Source organism: Puntigrus tetrazona, chromosome 9, assembly GCF_018831695.1.
Source record: "Puntigrus tetrazona isolate hp1 chromosome 9, ASM1883169v1, whole genome shotgun sequence".
NCBI lineage: Eukaryota > Metazoa > Chordata > Actinopteri > Cypriniformes > Cyprinidae > Puntigrus > Puntigrus tetrazona.
Window position 1 is genome coordinate 22,455,320 of NC_056707.1, and position 17,808 is coordinate 22,473,127.

Sequence of the window (17,808 nt, forward strand, 5' to 3'; positions counted from 1 at the left end):
GCTCTGTGTGCCCTACCTTCCCTTCCTATTAATTATATTATTGTCTTCACCTGTTTCTTGTTAATTTAGTCAATTACCTTGTGTATTTAAGTCCTGTGTTTTGTGTTCAGTTTGTCTGATCATCGGAGCTCCATACGTGGTTTATGTTCTGCCTGCCTGCATATATTTATTTTGCCTGTTTAGAGGATTAAATCTGTTTAAGTTTAATTTACTTAAACCACTACCGTGACACACACACACATATATATATATATATATATATATATATATATATATATATATATATATATATATATATATATATATATATATATAAAATTGCAGTCTTCAATGTCACATGATTCTGCAGATATTTTTTTCTATTATATATGTTTGAAAATTTGTGGTGCCTAAAATATATGTTTGATCAATAGAAAATTAAATTTAAAAATACACAAAACACATAGTTTGTCATTAATTTGACACAAAAACATATTAAAACCCAAACAAGCAAACGTATTTCTTGAAAAAATAAGAGGCTTTTTCTGAACCCAAATTCTGGAGATCTTCACACGTGTATTTCTAAGAAAACCCCATTTTATTCAGTGAGACACACAGCTATTACGCAGAATTAATTTTTTATTCTCTTGAGGAGTAAATCTGAGGTGGAACATCAGCAGTAATCAGAGATATCAAGAGTAATGGCTCCATTTTTCCCCATCACTGACGATGGAGCGCTCCTCCAAAACCCCTGCATGCTGCAGTGCCATCCGTTTCTAATGCTGTGATCTACTTTTCAGAACAATGACGTCTGCCATGGGCTGTCACACAAAATAAGACCTGTACTCAAGGATCCTTTGGCGTGTATTAATGCAAAAAAGATGTTCTGCCTGACGTGAATTAACACAAAGCAACAACAACATGAGCGGAGATTCTGACGTAGATCCTGCCACTGAAGATTAATTGAACACATGATCAATCTGAGCTCCGCAATAACCCACCAGAAGCAAGATAAACCGTGTTAGAATGTGATCAGTGTTATATCTCTGTCTAGTACATACACATACACTATCTCTGTTGCTTTTACACTAGGCTCCAGTCCAAAACCTAGTAAGCTGCCTACACGAGGCAGCATTTTAATGCATCATAGATACGCTCTGGATGCAAACACTGTTCCAAATGCTAGGTAGCATCATTATAATTTTAGAAAAACTCGATATGGCCAAATTTAAAAGCCTCAGTCCAATTTAAGGCAATAATGCAAATGCACTGCGACAAGCTAGCTTTAAAAAAAATCATTTAAGGCCTAAGAAATGCTTATTAAAATAATTTATAATAATACAAATTGTATAAATATTTTACAAATATTAATTCATGCCATAAGGCTTCATTTTAAATAAAATAATTTATAATAATTTGAAGATTTATTAATAATAGAAAATATTTTCAAAGAAAAAATGTTTAAAAAGGTTCATGTAATATAAATTAAAATATATAATCATTATCTGAATCACAATATGATTTAATTTATAACAAGAAACAAGTATTTAACTTAAATACTAAATATTAATTAGCTTGCTTATGTCTAGATTTCATAGAATTTCCGCAGATGCAGGTCTGATGTTATTGTGTCTTTGAAAGCCAGTGTAAAGCTATTTTTCATAGCAGGTACCTTCGTGACCTGAAGGTGAGGAAATTTTGGATAAATGAAAATTTTAAGGTAGCTTATTTGAAACCGCTGGCTGTTTCTTATGGTCACCACACACCTGGTCTGGATGTGGAAGTTATTGGTGGTTCCAGTGTGTTCAAAGTCGTGGATAGCAGCGGCAAACACCATGGCCAATATTTCCAGTTCAGTGAGCCAGTGCTGTGAGAGAGCAAACCAGTCAGTCATTACCCAAATAACCATCATTACCGTGATTCAACATCATCGAAATGAATTTCAACAGCTGCGCGTATTAACCTGTGAGTTAAGACCTCAAGCGCTCAGCTCATATTGACTACAAACAGATGTCATATTTGTGGGTGCGAGACATGCATGCACAATTCACTGAGCGCCACTCACCATAATGCCAGTGTGTAGCATCAGATAGTGTGCTGTCTGCGTGACATCGGCAGCGTGGATCAGATTGTGATAAGGGTTTCTGTGCTTGCTGTAGCCGATTTCCAGAGCTTCCACAAATGACACCAAGGAGGACACTGGTATCTGCACAGAGAAAAAAATAAAACATAGCATAACTGTTTTAACTACACTACTATTCAAAAGTTTGGGGTCGGTCAGAATTTAAATAATTTATAAAAAAAAAAAAATTAAATATTTTTTTATTTTTTAAATTATTATTATTTTTTTTTAAATGCTGCAGAAATGAAAATTTATTTTAGTTATTTATCTTAATTTAACATAATTGTGCCTTTTATATCTAATAATTTCAATCTTATATCTCACATCTTTAAGGTAAAATAACTTTATTTTATTTATAAATTAAATAAAAGAAAATTGGATTAGATTTGTTTAAAACTTTCTCTCACAATTACTTTTTTGAGCAAAAAACAATATTGTCTATTTTTTTCTGTCAGTGATTTGTGAGTCTTTTTGCCCTCTATGTTCCTTCATAATTACAGTAAATGCAGACTGCAAACTCCTAAATCTTTTATTTTATCTTTATCTAAACATCTGTAGACTTTCAATGAGATTAATAGAACACCGTACTAAAATATACCTACACTGTTGTTATTGTTAACTCAAACTAAAAATCTTTTCCATAATTAAAACTAAATAATATATAATATAAAAATATAAAAGCAGAAGCAGCATATAAGATGAAAATGATGCACTGAAAAGTACTAAAAAAAGTTTAAGGTAAAGTTCTAATAACACAAAAAATAAAAAATGAAAAATAAATGAAGACTAAATAGAAATGATAAAAATTAAATAAATAAAAATAAAAATAGAAAATAAAAATATCAACATCCATATAATTTTTAAATGATTTTTAATGGAACTCATTCCTGATTTTCAACCCAACTAGAGACACAGAATGGGCTTGCAGGCTTAAATCCAGCCACAGCAGATTAATGGAGCATGTCACAGGCAGCCAAAGTGTAAAAGAGCCGTTTCCAGGAGAGTTATATCCATGTGTAATCATACGAAGAGAAGGGACTCCATACATGACCATCTAAACCCAAACACAGGCCACATGTGTTGCTTGCATTTACAATGTAATCATGAGGCTCCGTGCGTGTGAGTTTACAGTCTGTCGTCACTGTGCTGGAGAAAAGGGTAAGAGGTGATGAGAGCCGACACAATGGTGAAAAACAAAGAAAGAGCGCAGATGGAAAATGTCAGATGACTCGTATCAGATGTATATCACATATAAATCTCCTGTTGCAGGGAAAAAAACATGCATGCTTTGGAGACAGCATCGGCTTTGGGTAAAACTTTGGCTAAGAAAAAAGTGTGATACCAAAAGGATGAAATCATAATGTATTATAAAAACAGTTTACATAACAACTCACTTTCAAACCTGTATGAGTTTTTTCTTCCATTGAATGCAAACAGATTATTTGATGAGCTTGTTACTCTTTTCCATGCAGTCAGAAAGAATGTAGATCGAAGCTTTTAAGATTAAAAAATCATGCAAAACAACTGCAAAGCATATTATAAAACTAGCTCATTTAACTTATCCATTGTATTTTAGAATCTTTTGATGAAAAATGATTTTTTTTGTCAGTAATGACACATTATTTGAGTCTAATCTTAATTGAACATTGAATCTGGTTTCTGAGACTGAATCACTAAATCAGACTGAATCAGTTATAGAGTACTCCTTAATTAAATGAATCTGAACTGATTCATTGATTAGAATGAACTGAATTACTAATAAAAATTAAATGCAGTAAATACAGTAATATTTTTGCAAAGATTTTTTGCGTACTTTTGAAGCTTGAACACTTCAGTCCTTACTTTTCGTAACTGCATAAAAAAGGATGCAAATACAAATATAGTTTCGAAGGACATAAGGGTAAGTAAATGACAGATTTAATTTTATTCAGTGGCAGCACGGCAGTTTCCCTAAGGGTGTATGAGTCAGTATCCCAGGTAAGCAATGCATTTAATATCGCAGTCTTGGATGTGTGTCTGCTTTTCACAGTTTCTCGTACCCTGAAGCGGCTGATCAGGTCATATCTGGTGAGAAGTTCATACACCAGGAACTTCAGAGCGTGTTCACTACTCGCCTCTTGAAGCGTGAAGACGTCAAATGACCATTTATCAACATCCTGAAAAAGAGCAAGACTCCTATGAATTCATGGCAGATACAGTATAAAAGTTTAAGGAAACGGACTAAAGCCATGTTATAGTCTAGCGTAAAGATAATCTGTACCTTTAGAGCAGTAATCACAGATGGTGGATAGGTCAACCCTGCCATGTTGGATGTTCTTCTGTACATTCTGCAAACACACACAAACCATCATAAGCCTTTTTTCTATGACTATGGCCATTTCTGTGAACAAATCACAATGTAATGTTACATTTACAGATTCGCATGGATCCATAATTAATTGCATTTAATTAATTGGTATTGAATATTTTTGGAAGTATTACTGCATACTCTATCTACAACTGTTTTAAAAAGCTCTTTCTTTTATGCATGCGAATTATCCGTCACATCATGTATGGCTAATGATTAAAGTGGTTGGAAACTTCTGACTTTAATGTAAAATATAACATTTCTTGTACATTTATACAAACTTTAACCTAAATTCTTCGTGTGAAAGAAGAGGTTTAAACTACTTATATAAATTATGTTCATCGGATCAAAACTATGATTTTATATTATAAAAAAAGTTTTTAAGTGAATCTCAGAGAAGCCTTTAAGCTGACACTGTAAGTGACATTATACAAGCTCATTCAATTGTTAATCACAGTCAGAAGGGTTTTATTAAGGTCTGTAGTAATAATGGAGCTTCACTGAAGTGTTTAAGAGACGAGGACGGAGGAGAGGATATTACATACAGGGATCAAACTGCAGAAACAACACTGGACTTTTTGGATTTTGACAGCGGCGATAAATTCAGTTTTGATACATCTACATGTGGTTGACTGAACCTTCACAGAACTTTATTCCCTTGCACGAGAACATTCAAGTTGGAATCAAGGCAAAAAAAAAATATGCAGGGCATAACACTAAAATTTTCCTTTTTAATAAGTCTGGAAAAGCACTTAAAACCTTAAAACGTCATGCTATTTCTCACAGTCCAGAGTCCAAAATAATAGTACATCATGATCAAATTCGGTTCCAGCGCATTTGTTAACTTGGCTCTGGCTAATAAATCATAATAATGGAAAATGAACAGGATCACACAGAACATTTTTTCTAAATATGAAGAGCAAAATAAATAAATAAGCTCACTGTGTGAGTTTTAAATTCAACAGTTATCACCTGACATCATCTAATGCTAGTCTTTTGTAATATCTCTGTATTTTTTGTAATATCTCTATATATCTCTTTTTATTTTACTATAACAGTTCCTTGATGACATCATACTCCAAGTGACATCATTCTAGCAGGCAACTAAAACATTCCAACTTTAATTATACATATAATTATATAATTATCTTTAACACTTACATTTAATCTATTTAATCTATTTCTGAATTTCTGAGCTTGTTGTAAGACTAATATATATATATATATATATATATATATATATATATATATATATATATATATATATTTTTTTTTAATCTTTTTTTTTTTCTTCTCCTATCTATTATTAAGAGAGCCCTAACATGCGCTCAATATCACACAGCACCGATGATCATTGCTTCAAGCTCAACAGGTGTCTATGACATTCTGAATGAGTTTCCATGGAAATGAGGAGCTCTGCCCATGTAAGAGGGAGCGGCTCGCGCACATTACTCAGACATGAGAGTGCATGCCACAGAGAGGACGGCTGCGATGCAAATGGAGTGGATCGAGACATTCATTTTCAGTTACTGGAAAAGATTATGCAGAACAAGCCCTTAAGAGAGTCTTACGTGTCAGTAATCTTGGTAGACATTTTCCCAGTTAGCAGGAAAAAACAGGCAGGTCTGTGAAATGGGATTGTCTGTATGATTTAAACTCACTTAGGGGGCACATATAAAACGGTCAAACAGTGAGCAGCCTACCTAGGCCACTTCCTTTAAAGGACACACCTTGGTCAAGATGGAACTAGTTTAGAATGCTCTACATTATTTTTAAATTTAATGTTAGCATGTTTTTATTTAAAAGTCCAATTCTGGCTATTAACAAACCATTAACTATACACTTTGCTGCTTATTGATTATTTAGGTTTTGGTAGGATTAGGGATGTAGAATATCGTCATGCAGAATATGTGCTATATATATACTAATAAACATTGGACTGATACTTTTCAGTACTGAAAAGTTATTTTGAAGAATGTTGATAAGCAAGATTTTTTTTTTTTGTAAAAATTAAAATGTCTGGTTATCGGCATTTTTCAAACAATATCAGAATAACATGAGGGTGATTAAACAACGGTAGAATATTAATATTAATGAGTTTAATTTCTGATCATGGCGAACACACTAACTCTTAGATAACGACGAGCAGAATAGATACCGTTCAACAAAGATCCCAGCCTGAACGGCGTGAACGATGCTGCGGAACCGGGGCTTTTCTTCCGGCCGTCTGCGCACCACTCCCATCTTCCTGGTGAAGGTGGAGGCCAGCCAATCTCGCACCTCCATGGGCACAGAGTCTGCCTGGATATCACTGAGCTCATCCTCTGTGTCCAGAAGCCGCCTGGAGAACAACAAAGATTTTCAGAGAGGATATTACTACAAAGAGCCTACGGTAGCTGCTGTGAAGAGTCTACAGCATGACCTTTACCAAGATAAATATTGTATGTTATTAAGCGAGGCAAAGGAGTGCAAGCGGTAGCAATTGGTAGCAGTTTTGATGAACTGATTAAAAATATTGGTTACACTTTATATTAGGTGGCCTTAACTACTATGCACTTACATCAGAAATGAGTGAAATGTACTTATTGTGCTCATATTGTATTGCAAAACACTTTTGCTGCTATTGAGGTGGGATGAGTAAAGTTTTGGTGGTATGGGTTTAAAGATGGGTTAAAGGGATTGGTCAACAGTGTAATTAATAATAAATGTAATTACAGTAATTAATTACATATTAGGTATCTTTTAAAATATAAGTACAATGTAAAAACATGTATGTACGCAGTAACTGCATTGTACCAAATTATTAATTAAAATGTAAATACATAGTCACTAATAAAGGATAGTAGCCACTTAATAAAAAGTGGGACCAAAATATTTTAGCACTATAAAATTTACCATTTTCTGCTTTCGAATATTAAGTTCTGAATATCGCAAATAATACAAAAAGTCAATAAAAACAGGAAAACATTAATAATCATCATGACATCTGTCAACACTGTTTTCAGCTTCGGTAATTGAAAACATACAGTCTGGTCGACCTATATCCGCATGTGGTCGACCTATATCGGTCAGCAGGGAATCTGTGCTCTAGTGACAGAAAACATCATTGGAAATCAGAAGTACAGGGCTGTAAAACCCATAGGAGGCTGCAGCCTACATTCAGATGTGCGTCGGTGGGTGTTACAATCGCTGGAATGTGCAATAACTGATGTGTAAAGATTAAGAATATTGCATTTAGGCGTTATTTTTGGTTCTGTATGTGGATTGTAATAGGGTGAGTTTTACAAAACCTGTCAGGAATATGTCCTAGTCATATTTCACACCTAAGTAAAAAAAAAAAATCCTTATAGGAAATGCAGCCCATTTTCAAAAACAGAAACAAATAAACCCTTGAAATGGAAATGGTATTGTATTTAGTAAAATGTGTATGTGTTTGGTTGTGTGTGGTGAAAGAAAGAGATTCACTCTTTTATTTACACAGCAGTGAAGTGAAGTGAAAAATAAACATTAACATAGCCCTAATGTATGCTTTATTGGCTAAAAATAATATGCCTGAAAATATTTTAATAATATTTTATTTATTAGAGATGAAAAAGTACTCTCATTCCTTTAATTTAATAATACAAAATATTAAAACAATAAATTAATAAAATAATTACATTATATTCTAAAACATTAATAAAGGATTATATAGTATTATAAAACATATACATTGTAAAGTAGTCAATTTTTCAAAATCCAAATAAATAATCCAAATAAATAATCCACTGATGTATGGTTTGATAACTATATGAATATCTGTAATCTGAGGGTAAAAATATCAATATTGAGAACATCACCTTTAAAGCTGTTCTTAGTAATGAATATTACTAATCAAAAATGAAGTTTTAAAAGTATTTATGATAGGAAATGTACAAAATATATGCAGGGAACAGAATCTTTACTATATATTGTAATAATCTGTGGCATTAAAAAATATATATAATTTTAATCTATACAGTGTATATTTGGTTATTGTTATAAATATTCCCATGCTACTTATGTTTTGTGGTCCAGGGTCTCTCTCTCTCTCCCACACACAAAAATACATTTATTACAATAAGGAGAATTAAAAAACTCTAAAGTAAAAGATATAACAGCCCTAAAATATCCATTATTAACGCAATTGATCTTTTTATATTAATAATTATGTGTTGTAGTGGGCAAAATACTTTCATACAAAGCATTAGTATATGGTAAAATGTGATCTGTACATGTTTTTGTGACCAATAAAGCCAAATGCAGTTCCACAACTGTGTGATGTTCTGAACTGAAAGTGCTGTTTACAGTATGTGCAGACAGAAAGCAAGAAAACGTCTCCACAGCCACTCGCTCATTTTCTCATAGTGCCGTGACTCATCCTGCCCTCGCTCTATCGGAGAGAAAGGCAGTATTCAACGCTGAAGTACCTTAAGCAACCAGCATAAGATTAAATAAATAAGCTTTTCCTGAGAAATGAATGCGGCAGAAAGAATAGTGACTGTTATTGCTCAGTCTTACGTAGGAAGCCCGAGCGGCGCAGGAAATGCGACATGTTATCATAACAAATATTCGCCGAGTTCCAGTAACAAGCTAAAATTGCTCAAAGCTGCTACCATGGAAATACATCCTGTGCCTGTCATTAGGAAAACGTAATTAGCCATAGCTGAGTCTGTCTAAACACAAGCCCATCAAACGAGAGGCTGTCAGGGCTCTAGTGGGACAACGCTAGCGCTCTGTACACGTCAGTCTGAAGCACAACCGAGAGACAGAGCTCTAGGTCTCGGTTAATTAGGATCGAGGGCCCATGGGATGCCTGGCTCTGCCGACTAACTGTGAGGCTGACTTCCACGGGAGCGAGCTGAGCATGTATACTCTTCAGATGAATGTGAACCTGCTGGAAATAAAGATGAGAATGCTTGAACGACAAAAGCGTGGACTAGATAATCCTTCTGGGAGAGAACACTCATACCATTAATATGTTATACTTCCTTCCTATGGTCTCCATTAAAGTAAAAAGAGAACCAAGCAGCTACGTTTACTTAGAAGAAAACTAGATGCATCTTTAAAGAATTACAGCACATTTTACTCACCTCCAAACTATCCTTAATTATATGACTTTCTTCTTTCAGAAGAACACAGTCGAGAGTTAAAAAAAAATGATCCTGGCTCTTCCAAGCTTGTTAATGCTTGGAATTTAAAGAGCTTCAAACTTACTTTCCACGAAGTAACCATTATTTTGAAGCTCTATAAATCGGATATATCCGGATATATGTAAAACTAATCTATACGACCTTTGTGGGGGATATCATATGTCCTCCAAAGCAGATAGATGGGTTTTTGTATAAAGAATTTGATTTAATTTTAGATAATATATATATATAATAATATACAATTTTCAAATTATAACCTAAATACCTTCCGGTAAATGGTCGCGTGTGCGTCCCCGAAAGCGCGTCATGGCCGACCTTTGACTTGGCAGAAGTCAGCCATGCTTATGCACCTCTCTCTGGGATGCACACACGGAAGTCAGGTATTTGGGTTATTTAGGTTATAATTTGAACACTAAAAACATTTTTGTTACAATCCATCGATCTGCTTCAGAGAACATATGAAACCCCAAAGGCGTATAGGTTAGTTTTACCTTACAGTACTTGCAGATATATCCGATTTACAGAGTTTCAAAGTAATGGTCACTATCCACCAGCATTACTAAGCCTGGAAAAGCCAGGAAGAAAGTCAAACACACCTAGAATGGCTGGGTGAGGAAGAAATGTTGAAATATTGAAACATTAGTCAGAACTGACCCATGCTGTTCATCCAGTATTGTAGAATTTTACTCTGAGAATGCATTTGAATTTGAATAAAATTACAATTTAAAATATGCTGTTATATTAAGTGAAATCAGTAATATTGTGAAACATTATAACAATTAGATCCCTTGATTTGCTAAATCATGAACACAAATTAGAAATAGAGAGAATTAGTGAATTGCGCGCACAATTCAGCAAGCTGTGCAATTAGTTCAGGTTTCTTTAATGGATAGGAATTTCAGTACAGTATTTATTTGAGCAATGCAAAAGCTTTTGATCAATTCAACACATCTCTGATTAAAGCATTAATTAAAAAAATAAATAAATCCATCAACTGTTATAATGTTAACAACCTGCTGTGACATATAAGTCACTACAATATTTTAAGTAACTTGCTTTATATAATTTTGTTCAAGAAAAGTATTAAATCCAGGTTAAGTGTAATCTAATAATAAGTTACTAAAACATTAGAATTGTTGCATATGCTGAAACATACCTATCCAGACAGACCACCATTTTGGAAATGTTGCCATGACAGCAAAATAATAATCACCAGTGTTTGTGACACCCAAGTTATCGTGGGTTGTCAGTCAAAAATCTTTACATTATAAAAATATTTATAACAACATGTCCTCCAACCAATACGTCTGTGTAGGCTGTTTACACAAATCCCTGAAATACAGCCCATCAAAGTCTATACTACAATTGTGCCTACACTATTTCGTACTATTTTATCTGCTTCGCAATTTCGGCCTCGTGTAGCTCAGCCTGTAGAGCATCACGTTCATGAGATGTGACAATGCACTTACACCACTGAAACCTGACAACGCCCAACGCTCATAATACATAAACAGGTTATAATTTAAGATTTTGTAACGGGTAGGTTTAGCTGTGGATTAGGTATGGTCATTTGTACAAATTTACACCCATCAAAATACTGTTTTAATTACAGTGGGATCGGTGATTAAAACAGGGTGTGATTCGTACGAACAAAAACGCGACGGATTTAACATGGCATTGTCATTATTTTTACACGCTAGAGGGCGCTTAACCTAAAATAGTAAATAATAAACATAGGTTGTATAAGTTACTTGCATAAACAACCTATACGCTCATTTTTTTTGTGGGAGGACAGGCTGTTTTGCAAGTTGTATAAAATATATTAATAAAACAAAAATCATTGAAGTTTAAAAATCATGAAAATAATATTTTACACACAGTTTACATCAAGTGTTACTTGCTGGTACTTATTTCAGAGTGAAAATTGTTTCACAGACACCTGTTCCTTTAAGCGTAGTGTTATAAATCGGCATGCTAGCAGCTAAACTGGTATGTGTATAATAGTAAGTGACACTTTACAAGGCCATTAAAACTCTGACCGCTTTTAAGCGCTTTCATCAATCACCGACAGACCTTATAACCATCACTTACATAGCTGAAAACAAGCATACACTGTACTGCACTGTACAGCCTTTTGATGTTATTTACAGCATACTCTGCAGTCACCTGCCACTCAAACGGCATTTATTGTATTAAGAACAAAAGAGTGCAACTTCTTTTCCACCGCTATAGTTGGCAACCTTACATGCGAGAGCGTTGAAAGCCAAGCGTTCACTTACCTAGTTTCGTCAATGTACACTGCTTCCAGAACCGACGCGGCATATTCGATGTTTTTCCTCAGATCTACGACGTTCACCTCCCCCTTATCCAGCTGCTTCACCAGACATCTCAATCTGCAGGAGAACAACAGTCGATGTTGAGGAAATTCAGGAAAATTCCACCTCTGATCCGACAGCTCTGATGCTATTCTTTGACATTCCACTGTCGGTTACGGAAATAGTTCACATTTTTACATCATTTATTCAACCGCATATCTGTATTATTTTATTTCATCTGTGAAACGCAAACAGAGATGTTGAAAGTCTGGCTCCGAACCCTAAAATCACCGTCTACTTTCAAAAGAGCAGCTCGGAAAGGAAGTCATGTGGGTTTGGAATGACACGAGGGTGTGTAATGATGATAAAAATTCTCATTGTTGTGTGAAAAACCAACAACAAATACACACAAAGAGATATCTGTCCGTGACACAGGAGAACGCAATCTGTTTTATAAGACGAACGAAACGGATAAATGAGACAGGCACTGCCAATTCCACACCCACAGAACAAACAATGAGCGTTAAACGTATAAAATAAAAGATTACAGTTCATCAGCGTCTTAATCATCAAATCTCATGAGCCAAAACGCTACGCTCAGTTAATCTCTCATGGCACTCACAATAAGACTTTTCTTTTAATAAGCGAAGCAAATATATTGGCAGAGTTAATGTGAGGTAACCCTTTAAATATGTAGGTTGAAAAAACTAAGTTAACATTTGACAGTAATGAATTCCATGTAATCCAATCACATGCTGCCTCCCATTCCTTGTTTTCCAGAACAACATCCCTCTTATCGCTCCTGAAAAACGATAGCGTAAAAATGATTTACACAGTGCAACGAGACGAACAAGAAGAACAAAAATATAGAAAAATATAACATGACTCCACCAAATCTACATCGTTGTGAATCGTTTTTGACGCTTGAGGTTCTCTTAAAAAAAGTAAAATAATTTTCAATTAAGACAAATTTGCAAACACATTAAAGAAATTAAAGAGGAATTAGAGGAGTTTATATGAGAGTTCATGAGGTTATGAGTTCATATCAACTTCCTGTATTTGGACACAAGCACAATTTTTATTTTTTTGCAGCTGACCAAAACATATTAAAGTTAAAATGTAAATCTGAGCTGTTTCAACTGAAAAAACTTTTTTTGTCTTAAGATGCACACCAGTAATGTTTTTTTAATGCATGTTTATAAAAATGTTCTAATTGAACTATGGCCTAATCCTGGCTTAGGCTAAGGCCTCTCTGTGAATATGGGCTTAAAGTGCACACTCTGAGCTTTAATTACAACCATTTTTAAACACAGCCCCACACACATTTTCGGGGACTAAATAAGCATAAATAAATAGTTAATATTTAATATTTTTGTTGAATCCTTTGCTGGCAATGACTGCCTTAAATCTGGATGTCATAAACATCACCAGAGACTGGGTTTCCTCCTTTGTAAAGCTTTGCCAGGCTTTTACTGAAGCTGAGTTGGGTTGTTGTTTGTTTATGGGTCACAATCAGCAACGTGTAGCAAACGAAGACACATTTGCTGCTGATATCTAAAACAATAGCTTGATATTTCAGGGCTAGAGATCCTTACTACATATGAAACAAGATTTGCTGACTATAAGGCATAATGAAAACATAATACAAAACCCATTAAATCCAGACCACACTTTATACAATTTTATGCACACTAATTTATCTTCTTGAACCACATTCGAAAACCATTGAAAACAAATGTGCACTTTATTGGTATATGCTAATCCATTCACAAGAGTCCCAGACAACAACGAAGTACCACCCACTCATCTGTCAATCACACTGCACCAAGGTATCTGGCAAGTATCTGTAGCTTTAAAAGAAACAAGCAAGTGATTGATGGTTGACATAGGCACAGTCTGTCATTCAGTTAATACGGGTATTCCACTAAAAGGGTAGGTAACACTTCTGTTAATCAGCCAAGAGGGCAGAGTTATGGAGCGATAATCTCAAAACGGCCAAATGTCCTCTGATTAATGTCTGCTTTCAATCACCCAGCCGCTTTTTTGTTTATGACAGTGGTCTGTAACGTAGCAACTCGAATAAACACCTCTTCATCAGCGTGCTATTGACAGATAAACACACGCCTAAACTCAAACTGGATGAGGCTCTCTGCCACAGAACCGCCATGACGGGATGAAAGACAAACAACAGCAGGAATACAAACAGATGAAACCAATGGTTAAGTGAAAGAAACAGCAGTGAACACAGAGCATGTTGTTTTGTCTGTGTCGATTCTCCTGAAGTCTGACCTGACTTCATTCTCCATCCATTCCCAATTCCAGTCACGATAGGATCTGGAATGATGTCTGACTCTGATTGTAGTCCGGGGTGGATCAGAATAACATCTGATGTGAAAATGACGCAAATGTTCACGGTAAACTGCTCTCAAAGCCGAGCTAGTCATTCTTGCATTCACTGCAATTTGTCTGTCAAGTATGTGACCGGAAAGAATGAATTACCTTTGGAAGATCCTCTGTCGGTTCTGTGAAAACTTGGGTCTGATACTCCTGCGGCTCTTTTCATGTGAAGATTTTGACAAATTACTGGATTTCATCACCGCGAACTGAGAGCAGAGGTACGAAATACTTCATGACATAAGCGTACACTGACACAAACTTTACCAAATGTGGATTTCAGTGAGATCCAAAGAGTTCAGCCAAAGTGTTGCAGCCCAGTGGAAAATATTATATGTCTCATTCTAACAAACTAAAAACGATTTCAACTATACCATAAAGTCGTAAATAAATCAGATATATTTTTTATTTTATTATTTTTTATACATTTATTTGATTCTCTTTTTGCCCACCCCAAATTTTTTTTTCAAAATTTCATGTTTGATTAAATTTTGATGTTCTCATTGTTGTTAACTATTATTAACTACAGTTTCACCTTTAATTTAAGCAAAGATGCAAAAATAAAGACTTACTGGTCTAAATTCATCTAAATTCATTGGTTAAGCCAATCTAAGAGCACTCTAAGAGCTCTAACAGCAATTTGTCTCTAAATTTAACTAACAAATGTATATTATGCTTGGACACGAGAAAGGCTTTAATGCTAAAACGAATAGTTAATTTGCCAATCAATTAACATTTTGTAAAATGAAAAGCTGAATGTTTATAAAAAAAAAAAACCCTAATTTATTAAGTTTTTAAATTCAAACTAAAATACAGGCCCTCTATCCACAACATTCGTTACTTGTGGATTACTGGGATATTTTTATTTTACTCTCATTCCGATGGCACCCATTCACCAAAGAGGATTCATTGGTGAGCGAGGTAATGCAATTCTAAATTTCTTTTCGACGAAGAAACAAATTCATCTACATCTTGGAAGCGTCAGGGGAGATGTAAATTCCAAAAGAATTTAAATATAAATCCAAAAGGTAAACAAGCACCTAAAAGCACCATTAAATATTTGTAATGTGAACAGAGTAGTTTCCATACAACACTCAAGAGTATGAGTGAGGCAGAATCTGGCTCAGGTTAAGTAGCCAGGAGCGAACAGCACTGCGGTGACATGTCGACCTATCAGGGCCTATTTTTACCTGGAGTGTGTGAAAGTGTGTGAGGGAGACTGACTCCATTTGACTTGTGGAGAGTGGCAGGGGAAAAGGGCAGGGGATTGATAAGGACTTTGGAAACATTGTGAGCAACACTCATTCCTTCCTCGTTTATGCTAAACTGCTTCTGTTGCAATCCCCATTTTGGAGCACCTGGGTAATGAAGTATAATGAAATATAATAGAGAGGAGGGTGTGTAACTGTGCATTACATACACAAAACCACCCACCCAAAATGTCACAATATTTGTAATTATCACATAATTTTCTGCTGGCTGCAGAAGGAGGACTTTCCAAAGCATGGTGACAATGCTGCAGTGTTTTAGGAGAGGATTTACAGATCAAAATAAAAAAAAAGTGTCATCCTGTTTTTCATTCTCTTTAAAACAGCTTTAGATGAAGACACACATTTGAACGGGGTTATTTTATAGTTAAATAAAACTTGTAGTAAAATTAAAAACTTGAAATAAAATTAACTTTAACAAAAATATACGTCATGTGTTAAACTTTAAATGAAAAGATATAATAATAGCATCTAAATTATGCAAAAATAACATTTTATTTTGCAATTTACCTAAAATACTGCAAATCAATCTATAGGCAAAACATAAAGTGCCAAACCTACAGAATAATGTGCAAAAGCAAGAAAGAAACAAGCAAGCAAGAAAGAAAATGAAATCTTTTGGTTACCACATACTTTCAATATCTCCTTTTGTGTTACTTAATTATTTTGATGACTTCTATTTTCATCAAAAAAAAGAATACAGTAAGAGTAAGACTAAAGATAGTAATAGTAAGAAGATAGTAATAATAAAGAAATAAGTGTGTCCTTTTAACTGCTAATGTAAGTATAACGGAGCCAACGAGATGAGAGGCGTTGAATCCATTTGCAAGCTTTTATTTACAGACACGGTCGGAAACATAGGCAGAGTCGAAACAGTAGCAACCAGGTATGAAACGGGCAAAACAGAAGAGCAGTCCTATGGCAAAAGCGTGGGGCATGACAAAAAGGGAAATTCATGAATGTGAGCAATAGTCCAAGCGAGGAGCAACGCGCAATCTAAAACAGTCAAAAGGGTAAATCTAGGACACACGGGCTAGAATCAAGATACGAGCGACTCAGAAATAAACTAGGCTTAGAAAACACAAAAGGTATCCGTAAGGTAGGTGTCACTGGGAGAGTGATATATGCTAAACAATGCTCGGCAAATGCTTATATTTAGCATTTATTTAATGCACATTTTTTTATATATTATTTATATATAAAATTAGAGTCTTAGAGTTCCGTTTGTCTCTTTTTTGATTTAATGACAACAGAACCAATGTTGACATGAGCAAAGCCTGATGCTCGTGTGCTCCAGCAGAGTTCTAACATCTTGTTTAATGGAAGAAAGAAACAACAACATCAAATCCTATGTTGTGGTCTCAAACTTTTGAACCCCTCTGTATATGACGTTTAATATGAAACAAATGCAACGGGATGCAGAGCCCTGAGCGTATCACCCTCCCTCCGGTCCCCTCACAACAGCTGTTGTGCTTATCAGCATTCACATGAAGCCTGTAAGAGTGTGTTTAACATTGAAGACAGCAAGAGAGCAGAACCTCAGACATGCGCTGCTCGCTCAGATGATATATTAAATGCACTCGTGCCAGTCTACTCCCATTTCTCCTCTGACGAGAAATTTTTATCCAAAGTATACATTTTAGAATTCTACTTACTGAATACTTATAGAGCCTACTATTTGCTATAATAGCGTATATGATACATATAAATATGCATGATATGTGTTAGTGTTACTGTGTGAAACATTATGCATCATGCAACTTCACCTCATGCAGATTTTTTGCATATTATGCAGATTCTGCATGCTATATACTGCAGAAACACTAAACTAAAAATAGCCTACTAGATGGCAATGCATAAAATAACATAAAACCTCCTTAAAACAAAACATCTGGTCATTATCGTAAAATAAAAACTGAAAGGGTGATCAGAACGCAAAGCAGAGGGGTCTTGCATAATTCTTGTGATAATCATACACAATATAGCCACTAATAAATTGACTTATTGTTCAATAAAAAATAAGAAATTATAATATGACTAATAGTGTAATTATGAAAAAAATTGTGAAAAAATTATAATGTTTATTTAATACATAATATTAAAAATATGTTTTTGTTCTGTAAGGTGCAAATTAGCTTGTGCTACAATCTCCATTCATAACCTTTCAACTAAGAATACAAATGAACACATAATAAAATAAAGTAAATGTAAC

General features: G+C 34.6%; 1 protein-coding gene across 1 annotated transcript in view; it reads right to left on the bottom strand.

The window, feature by feature from the left end:
* Positions 1 to 17,808, bottom strand: part of LOC122351746 (calcium/calmodulin-dependent 3',5'-cyclic nucleotide phosphodiesterase 1A-like) — a 64,132-nt gene that overhangs the window by 8,927 nt on the left and 37,397 nt on the right. The window contains 6 exon segments of the mRNA XM_043249018.1: positions 1,746 to 1,846; positions 2,045 to 2,185; positions 4,141 to 4,257; positions 4,362 to 4,428; positions 6,607 to 6,789; positions 11,899 to 12,012. Coding sequence (XP_043104953.1) covers positions 1,746 to 1,846; positions 2,045 to 2,185; positions 4,141 to 4,257; positions 4,362 to 4,428; positions 6,607 to 6,789; positions 11,899 to 12,012 — 723 coding nt within the window.